This window comes from Pavona decussata, unplaced genomic scaffold (genome assembly GCF_977016875.1).
Source record: "Pavona decussata unplaced genomic scaffold, jaPavDecu1.1 SCAFFOLD_12, whole genome shotgun sequence".
NCBI classification, from domain to species: Eukaryota; Metazoa; Cnidaria; class Anthozoa; order Scleractinia; family Agariciidae; genus Pavona; species Pavona decussata.
Genome location: NW_028145435.1, coordinates 1,021,453 through 1,031,539, shown reverse-complemented (window position 1 = coordinate 1,031,539; position 10,087 = coordinate 1,021,453). Strand labels below are relative to the sequence as shown.

At 44.6% G+C, this 10,087-nt stretch overlaps 1 protein-coding gene across 2 annotated transcripts; it reads right to left on the bottom strand.

Moving 5' to 3' along the window:
* Positions 1-2,256: 2,256 nt before the first annotated feature.
* LOC146487958 (uncharacterized) lies at positions 2,257-9,729 on the bottom strand. Of its 2 annotated transcripts, none has more exons than XR_014867572.1 (2): positions 2,536-9,729; positions 2,257-2,439 (listed from the first exon to the last, which is right to left on the bottom strand). XR_014867572.1 is itself a non-coding variant. In XM_085124895.1 (2 exons), exon 2 carries the CDS (start codon positions 9,069-9,071, stop codon positions 2,781-2,783), a length of 6,291 nt encoding a protein of 2,096 aa, XP_084981021.1. In that variant the 5' UTR covers positions 9,072-9,430; positions 9,527-9,729; the 3' UTR covers positions 2,257-2,780. The 2 variants fall into 2 exon arrangements, 1 of the variants encoding a protein (XP_084981021.1); XM_085124895.1 differs by having other exon boundaries at positions 2,257-9,430; positions 9,527-9,729.
* Between the last annotated feature and the right edge of the window lie 358 nt (positions 9,730-10,087).

Sequence of the window (10,087 nt, the reverse complement as noted above, 5' to 3'; positions counted from 1 at the left end):
GTTGTGCACAACTTGAGGCCGTCGACGGCTACACAAAATAAGCTATTCTAAGTAAATTCTCAAGGTGATCGAGCTGTACAAGTGTTGTTTAAGGAACTGGAAAAAAAAATGACATGTTTACAGACATTTCAAAGGCCTTTTCAAAATCAATAAAAAGTAATATGCCAGGTATGTTTTCTTTTTTAGTGTAGTCCATAACATCTCGCAGCTTCACCTATACATTTTCCTTTCACATAACCCAATTGATTGGCATGAATAATTTCTCGAAGGCCCTTAACCATTCTGGTCGCAATTATCTTGGAGGCAATTTTTGCGACTACATTAATTAACGAAATTGGCCTCCAATTCTCTAAATAGCTTCTATCTTTTCCTTTCTTGTCTATAATTGTAATAACAGCTTGTTTTTGCGAAGAAGACATTTCTTTTTTAAGAAAGGCTTCATTAAAAGAATCAGTCATCAATTTACCTATTAAAGGCCAAAACATTTTGAAAAATTCTACTGGGATTCCATCATTGCCATGTGTTTTCCCAGTTTGAAAAAAGTTTAGAATACCTTCCGCTCCCGTAAAGTTATTTTTCCTTCACAAGAAGCACTTAATTCGCCTGATAATCTTTGGATGTTTAAATTTTCCAAAAAAGTTTTAGTCTCTTCATTATTCAAATCTACGGGTTTCCTACTATAAAAGTTATTGTAAAAACGCCTTTGAGCATCCATTATCTCAAAAGGGTTCGTGGAAATCTAGCCACTAATATACAGTTTCCATATATGTTTCTTAATGCTGTTTAGTTTTTCCAAGTTTAGAAAATATGTACTATTTTTCTCTCCATGCTCATGCCACCTTACATGGGCGTGAATGATAATCCCTTCAACTGTTTCATCATACAATGCTTCAAGTTCATTTTTCAAATTTTCTGCTTGCCATCTTGTTGCATCATTTGGGTTTTTGAAGGCGTTTTAACACCAATTGGTAAAGTCGAACCTGTATTAAGCGGTCACCCTCAGGAAATGGCTAAGTGACCGCTAAATACAAGTTGACCGCTTAATACAGGTTGTACAAAATACAGGTCATACACGGTGAAAATGCCATTATATAACGTAGTAAACAGCTTATGCATAAAAGCACTCAAAAATCACTTACTCGGTTAAAAGTAACTGCAACAATAACATGGTTTGAGAAAAATAGAACATAGAAAGGGAGTAACAAAACAGTAACGTCAAGTTGATGCGGCCAGTATTACAGGCGGTCGTTAGAAAAAGACATACTCCAAATCTTTGAGTCTTGTCTTTTAAACCTATTTGTCCTAAGAAGAAAAAATAATTAGATATCAATGTCTGTTGTTTAGGTTTCCGTAGATTAATATCGCTAAATATGTCATTCACTTTGCTTGACGCCAGAGAAAGTTCCCGGTGTCCGTTAAGGTGGGGGTAAACCTGACAGCCGTTTCCACGCCGCTTAAAATCGGTTTAATGGAAATATCTCGTTCACGTTTCAAGCAATCCAAAAACTCTCTGCTTTTCCCGTGAAACTATTTTGTAGGGTGTTTTGTGAATTTTTAGGTGAATTTTGGATATATTTGGGAGGAGATAGTTTTTCTAGAAGGATTGGTAAAATTTGGAGAAAGAAATAGTGAAGATTTAGTAGTCCCCTTGGCAACCGCTTGGGCCGGAGTCACGCAACGCTCCAAGTTAGTCCACTAGCAACCTGGGGTGCTCTTGCATGGTTATCAACTGTCTGTTGGTGTTTTAAAAATCATTTTCTTTCTTTTATCTCTTCTTCAAACCTCTTAAAATTCCATTCAAATTCACGTTTACCGCCAGCTTAAACTGGGATGACTTCTCGTGCAACTGGCTTAAACAAAAATTAATGAGTGAAGAATTCGATCAGCAATGATGACAAGACTTTTGACCAGTAATGTTCGAGTAATGTATTCGGTGATTTAATGATTTGTGAAAATAAACAAGGGAATCAATTACCTGGTGTGCTATTTGTACTTGTATGAACTACTGTAGTATTTGAGTGGTTTCCTTTTAAAGTGGCCGTTTAATACAGGTCAAGACAATAGAAACAGCTCGTCGGGACTTAGCAAAGGGTGACCGCGACCGCTTAATAGACGTCAAAATTACAGCAATTCATTAAGAGAAGTAATTTTCCGGACTTTGACTACTGACCGCTTAATAGAGGGTGACCGCTTAATACAGGGCCGCTTAATGAGGCGGCAGAGCTGCCTCAGGACCTTGCAAATCGATGAGCCGTACATTGTAAACACAACTTAACTTTAATTCACAGAAATTCTTGTACACGCTACCATTGATTGATTCCCAGATTCCTTACAAAAGATTCCTTGTGAATAATGCCTTGATAATGCAATGGGAACGTACTAGCGATGTAACTGATGCGATGCAATGCGATGCGACGCGTTGAGATGCGGTAAAGAAAACTAAAGAAAAACAGAAAACCTATTATTACAAAGGCGAGCTCGGTGCGATACGAAATTACAATACAATAAAGCAAAACAGTTACTCTGAAAACTTACATCTGTGTCCTTGTTCCGTTAATGACATAAACCTTAGTCCTTAATCTGTTCCTTGATACCTTTTAGCCGTAGAAATGTTCAACTCAAAGTACTAACTCAGCGAAAACGTTCTGAAACGTTCAACTAGCGTGGTCATCCGGGACCGCTCGGTCCCAAGCCATCGCAACGTAAGTTTCTGTCATGTCACGCAGTGTCACGCGCAATGCCGCCGTGACATTCCCGGCCCCTAAACGTCCGCGGGGCGTTTACTTCTTCTGATCTCCTTCCTGTTCCTCTTTGGGCAGGATCAGGACAAGCTTGTTGATTGGTCTTCTAAGCATAGTTTCTCGCGTTTTGACGACAACAGATCTGACAAGGCCTTGGGCATCCGGCTCTACTCGCACAACGAGGGCCAACGACCAGGCATTACGTGGGACATTCTCTTCTCGGATTATCACGACATCCCCTTCTACCAGGCTACGCTGGGGATGTTGCCATTTGCGCCTTTCCTGCATCACGACGAGGTACTCCTTCTTCCACCGAGTCCAAAATAGATTTGCCAAATATTGCACCCTTCGCCATCGACGACGCATGTATACGTCATTTTTCTGGAACTCCCCTGGGGGTGGCAGGATGACAGTTGACTTGGTCGTCAGGATATGATTGGGAGTAAGCGGTTCAAGATCGTCGGGTTCTCCAGACACTGTCGTCAAGGGCCTAGAGTTAATAACAGCCTCAACTTCACACATGAGGGTGCGGAACGACTCTTCATCCAAGCAATGACCATACTCATCCATTAAGCCAGCAAGAATCTTCCTTGTAGACTTGATCTGACGCTCCCACACGCCGCCCATGTGGCTGGCGGCGGGTGGGTTAAAGATCCAATCAATGTTTTCTCTCTGTAACTTGGCTCTGATTTCTTCATGATCCATCTCTTGTATAGCTTGGAGCAGTTCATTGTGTGCACCAACAAAATTTGAGCCGTTGTCGCTTCTCATTTCCCTCACTGGACCACGTCGTGCAATGAAGCGCCGAAGTGCTTGAATAAATGAACTTGACTCGAGCGTACTTGCGACTTCGATATGAACTGCTCGGCTGACCAAACAGGTGAAGAGGGCGCCATACCTCTTCACTTCCTTGCGTCCTTCCTTAATCAAGAAGGGGCCAAAATAGTCAACACCCGTATATGTAAATGGTGGCGCTGGAGAGATGCGATCCCTGGGTAGATCAGCCATCTTTTGCTCGCCTGGCTTGCCGTGGTTGCGGCGGCAGAAGACACACTTTGAGAGTACATGGCGCACTGCTGCATTAACTTTGATGATCCAATACCTCTCTCGAAGGTTTGCAATGACGTGGCTACGTCCAGCATGGCCCAACCGTTTCTGAGCGTGCCGAATGAGTAAAGTGGTAACATGACTCTTTCGCGGTAAAATTGCTGGGTGCTTCGTCTCGAGTGGCAAATCTGCACGTCTGAGTCGACCTCCAACTCTGAGGATACCCTTGTCTAGGAAAGGGTCGAGGCGACGAATGGGACTGTCATTCTTTATACCTCCTTTCTTCTGCCCTTGCAGCTTATTCTTCTCGCCTTCCTTGAGAGCGTGGATTTCCTTGCTAAAGGCTGAAGCCTGAACAAACTTCACAATAGCTAATTCAGCTGTCGCTAGATCTTGCACAGTAAGAGGTGAGTGTGACTCTAAGGCACTCTTAAACTTGGCTGTCTTGGTCGTTGCAGGTGGTCTCTGGTCTGCAAGGTTTCTGTCGCCACTTGTGGCTCCACTCTTGACATCTAAACGTTCGTTACGCCTCTTTCGCAATGTCTCCTTAACTCTCAGGAACACAGCTACCGCCCTTCGCAAACGATGCCAATCAGAAAAACTATTGATCAGCTTGATTGTGGCGTTATCCACCTGACTAATGCTGACTGCACTGCTTGTCGTTACCTTCCTTACTTCTGGATCATCATCTGGGACTTGGCCCAACGTGAATGGTTGTTGCGGCCACTCGCTCTCGGGTTTCCATAAGAATTCTGGACCTTCTAACCAACGCTGCCCTTCTAAAAGAGAAGGTCCATTAAGGCCTCTTGAAGCATCATCTGCCGGATTCTCCTTAGAGTCCACATACTTCCACTGATTCAGGTGCGAATGATCACGGATAAGCTGAACCCGGTTTGCTACAAACACATGAAACCGTTGCCGTTCATTAGCAATATAGCGCAGCACAGTAGTGGAATTTGTATGGTACACGAACTCTGGGTCACCATCAACCTCTCTTTTCAACATTTCTCCAACTCGAATGGATATGGTAGCAGCTGTCAGCTCAAGACGCGGTATTGTGACTGACTTGATCGGAGCAAGACGTGCTTTCCCCATTAGGAATGTACAGTGAATACGATTGCTTTCATCACACAACCGAAGATAAGCAACAGTTCCATATCCCATAGAACTTGCATCGGAGAAGAGATGCACCTGCTGGGAGGTCACGGTTCCAAATTCTGGCGGCTTGACACACCTGTTTACCTTGAATCTCTCTAGCAGAGGAAGCTCACTTAGCCACTTGGCCCATCTAGTTTGGTACTGATCAGGAATGGTGTCATCCCATCCGATATCTTCACGACAAAGGTCCTGAAGTATCTTCTTGGCTGGAAGCGTGAATGGCGAGGCAAAGCCCAATGGGTCATAAACTGACGAGATAACAGATAAGATGCCCCTTCTTGTCGGCGGCTTATCATTAACAACTATACGAAACTCGAAGACATCAGATTCCACGCACCATTGCACACCAAGGGCACGTTCAACAGGCAGGCGGTCGTAACCCAGATCAAGGTCTCTAGCTTCCTTAGAACGCTTCTCCGTTGGGACAGATTCTAGAACAGCACGACTATTGCTTATAAACTTTGTCAAATTGAAACCCCCGTGCTGGCATGCTTGGCGTAGACCTTGGATAAGCTCAATGGCCGTCTGTTCATCTTCAACTGAACGAAGACAATCATCTACATAGAAATGTCTGCGGATAGTATCTGCTGCAAGTGGACCACTTGCGGGTTCCGTGTCCTTAGCAGTCTCCTTCAATGCAAAGTTGCAACAGCTTGGGGAGGAGGCTGCCCCGAAGAGGTGCACTGTCATTTGATATTCTTGGATGGGCAACTCCAAATTGCCATCGGGCCACCATAGGAACCTGAGGAAGTCACGCTGGTCATCGGGCACTTGAACCTGGTGAAACATTGCTTCTATATCAGCCATGAATGCCACGGGCTCTTGGCGAAAGCGTGTAAGAACTCCAACCAGAGAGTTGGTAAGATCAGGGCCTGACATTAGTTGGTCGTTCAAGGAAGTGCCTTCGTGTCTAGCGCTACAGTCGAAGACCACACGTATCTTCTGAGGCTTCCTAGGGTGGTAGATACCGTGGTGCGGTAGGTACCATACTTTGCCAGGGCTAGCTTCCAGACGGTCATCTGGCACTCGTTGTGCATAACCCTTTGCAATCATTTCATTCACAAAGTTGACATAGTCATTTCGGTAGCTCTCATCACGTAACATCTTCTTTCTCTGCCAAGTTGCTCGTTTCAGCGCTTGTACCCGGTTGTTTGGCATTGTCACCTGAGGGTCTCTGAATGGAAGTGGTATTACATAATGGCCGTCGCGATGGTGGACATTTTCCTTTATCCTGCTGATGAACTTCTCGTCCTCTTGGGAGTAGCCGTATTCATCAGGGCTAGACTTGTGATCAATGAAATCTAGTTCAAACATTTGCTGTATGGCTTGGGGTGATATCACCTCTTTGACTGACTCCACTTCCCGTACCGTGATTCTGTGGCAAGTAACATTGCTAGGACTTGAAATGTTCTCGACATACAAAGGCCCAGACAGAGTCCAGCCATGGTGCAATCGCATTGCATATGGTCCCTTGTCACCACTTGGTACAACCTCTAGAGGTTCCATAGCTGCAGGACAATTACTGCCGATTAATAGGCCAATCTCTAAGTTTGGTATGAACTCTGGTATCTTCTCAGCAACACTGCGAAGATGCTCCCACCGTTTGACTTCCTCAGGGGTAGGAATCTGCTGTTCGGTCACTGGTATCTCGAATCTCGTGTAAGACTGTGGTAACTCAACTGGATTCTTGCCTTCCATGTCTGTCACCACCAAGTCGGAGACAACAGTGGTAGTTATCAAGCTTTGGCCGTGCATGGTGCCCAGCTGTAACTGTGTCCTTTCGCCATCAACGGCCATCTTCTCTCTAAGACTCTCAGTTAGAAAGCAACCACTGCTGCCATTGTCATAGAAGGCATACGTGGTGATAGTCTCATTGCTGCCTTTCTTCTTTACACGTACTGGTAGAATGGCATGAAGCACAACTGATTCTGCAGGTCTAGCGGTATTACAGGAGGTTGATTGAAGGTTGGTGCAGGCATTGCCTACTGCCTTGTCATTCTCTTGTTTACTATTGTCCCTTGGTGGAATTTGGAACCCACTTATGTGAAGGGCTGAGGGATGCAGTCGTCCACAGTATTTACATTTCCGTCTGTTTGGGCAGTTCCTTGAGATGTGGTTCGTTCCGTAGCATCCAAAACACATGTTTCTTTCCCTCAAGAAGGCTCTCTTAAGTTCTGGTGTCTTCTTGTTGAATAAATCACAGTCATCCAAATCATGAGTACGGCTGCAAAGGTGACATGGGGGGTGACCATAGTTACTTGGAGGCCCGGCCCCGTATACAGCTGGAGGCTTGACGGCTCCGAGTGGTGTCGTCACAAAACTGGTTTCCTTTTGTCTCCATGGCACTACTGGTTTCCTTGGTGGCCTTTTTCCCTTACTGGGCGGTTCCTTTTCTTTGGGTTTAACATCTTCCTTACTCTTGCTCAGGGCTTCTTTGCCGAACACTGGGTCATTGGCAGACTCAGACGCATACTCCACGAATTCAGCAAGATCTGCAAAACATGATACACCATCTTCCCTTCTCTTCTTCTTTAACACCTGATCTCTCCATTTAGCTTGCAAGTTGGCAGGAAGCTTGGAGACCACCGACTGCATATTTGGTGCATGATCGAGCACACGCATGTATGAAATACTCTTCATAGCAATGTTACACTTTGTCAAGAATATTGACAGTCGCTTCAAGCCTTGGTTGTCGTCATATCTAACAGGAGCCCAGTGGATGATTTTGTTCAGGTAAGCAGTAGAAATCTTGTACGGGTCCCCGTATTCTTTCTGAAGCAGTCGTCTGGCTTCCGTGTAACCTGCTTCTGGGGCCATGTGTAAACATCCTTGAATAAGGTCTGCCGGTTCACCTTCAAGATGCTGATTTAGATAATACAAAAGATCAGAACTGGTGGTTGCCTTGGAGCGGATACGTGTATCAAAGGCCATAACAAAGGTCTTGTACTCGATTGGGTCACCTGTGAACTTAGTTATTGTTGGTTGAGGCAGTGTCATAGCAGCCGTTAACTGTTGGTGCGTCGCAATAATTGTCTCATTTTGCTTCTGCTGTAACTCTATAACATTTTGAAGGGTACGTTCTGCTAGCTGAGGGGACTGAGCTTCAGAGACTCCATGACTGCTTTCCTTAGAAGTTTCCCTGAGACCATTACCGGTCAACGGTGTTGATGAAATTCCACCTGCGAACATGCCAGGGGCGAAATCTGTTGCCTTGGGATTCTTGGGGGAGCTGCTAACCTCCGTATTTATAGCTGGCGTCATCTCAGTGGTGGCAGAGGAGCCAAGCGGCTTGCGACTCACGGCAACGTTGTCGGGTGATGATTTTGCTGTAGGCCTTAATGCAATAGGTGTAAATGAGGCAGCCACTGACGGTGGACCTGAGTCAAGTGGAGGTGGGGGAGCCTCGTGTTCCTTACCAATTTCACTCAATGCCTTCTCCCTCGCTTCGGTCTTTGCTATTTCCATCTCAAGTTCCAAGTCTTCTCCTGCAGCACGAAGAGCCTGTTTTCGTTTAAGCATTGATCTTTCAGCCTTTAACTCTGCTAGACGGACTCTCTCTCGGTCTCTTGCGGACAACTTCGAACTTGCTTTGGACGGTCGTTCAGATCCTTTGCTACTTCTTGCATCTAGCTGATCCGTCAAGCGGGCCTCGGCCTGTGATATCCAAGCGTGTAATGGTTGTAAATATGCCGTAATGTCTTCGACCTTAGCCTCATAATGGACATGTTCATAGTCTTTATCTTCTTCATCGGTTAACAATTCGAAATAAGATGAAAAGGCTTCTCTGTACTGTTCAATAAGGTCATTCAATTTTGATGTTTCATTCTTTACCAGGTGCAAGTTGTTGACGTCGACCATTAGCTGGGACACCTCAGTTCTTTTTCGGGATACAGATCGCAGAGCATTTGTGTATCGCTGTTTTTGTCTGTTACGCTTTTCTTCTAGACCCTTTTCTGTCAAATTGCGGCTTCGGGGCCCTAGAGAATCTTGTAGTTCGCCAGTGTTCGAAGATTGACTTGGAAGTTGTTCCTCCGATTTCCTTTCAGTGTTTTCTTCTTCGAAAGCCTCAAAGTTGCCTGGAACATTGAAGCCGTCCGTGTGATCCTGGGAACTAGTTTGGGCCATACATGAAGCGAATCAACCCGCCACAATTCTTTGACAAATCCAATAAAATCCAAACAAAGTCGACGTAAATTAAGCAAATAACTCCTTCGAAACACGTAGAATGCTGATGTGTAGATTTTTCTTTACGAAATGAGGCGGCAGAGCTGCCTCAGGACCTTGCAAATCGATGAGCCGTACATTGTAAACACAACTTAACTTTAATTCACAGAAATTCTTGTACACGCTACCATTGATTGATTCCCAGATTCCTTACAAAAGATTCCTTGTGAATAATGCCTTGATAATGCAATGGGAACGTACTAGCGATGTAACTGATGCGATGCAATGCGATGCGACGCGTTGAGATGCGGTAAAGAAAACTAAAGAAAAACAGAAAACCTATTATTACAAAGGCGAGCTCGGTGCGATACGAAATTACAATACAATAAAGCAAAACAGTTACTCTGAAAACTTACATCTGTGTCCTTGTTCCGTTAATGACATAAACCTTAGTCCTTAATCTGTTCCTTGATACCTTTTAGCCGTAGAAATGTTCAACTCAAAGTACTAACTCAGCGAAAACGTTCTGAAACGTTCAACTAGCGTGGTCATCCGGGACCGCTCGGTCCCAAGCCATCGCAACGTAAGTTTCTGTCATGTCACGCAGTGTCACGCGCAATGCCGCCGTGACACTTAGGACAGGTTCAACTGTATTTAGAATAATTATTAAGTTCCTCTTCCCGCTTTTTACAGTCCCTTTTAAGCTGTTTTGAATAGGCAATTGAGCTCGTTCTAATATTGAACTTTATCCAGTCCCATTTAGACCTAGCGCTTGATAGATCTTTAGCCTCCTCCGACCAAACATGAAATTCGTTATTAATCAGGTCTACGAAATCCAGCCTGGATAGTAAAGAAGAGTTCAACTTCCAAAAACCTGGTCCTCTACAGGCATCTTGAATATTTAGAGTTCTGGTACTATTGAGGAGTGGTCAGTTTTAATTGAGGCTAAAATGTCGACCTGTGTAACTAAATCATGC

What these genes read in the sequence shown, in the direction of transcription:
- LOC146487958 (XM_085124895.1), bottom strand. Translation starts at nt 9,071, where the DNA reads ATGGCCCAAACTAGTTCCCAGGATCACACGGACGGCTTCAATGTTCCA.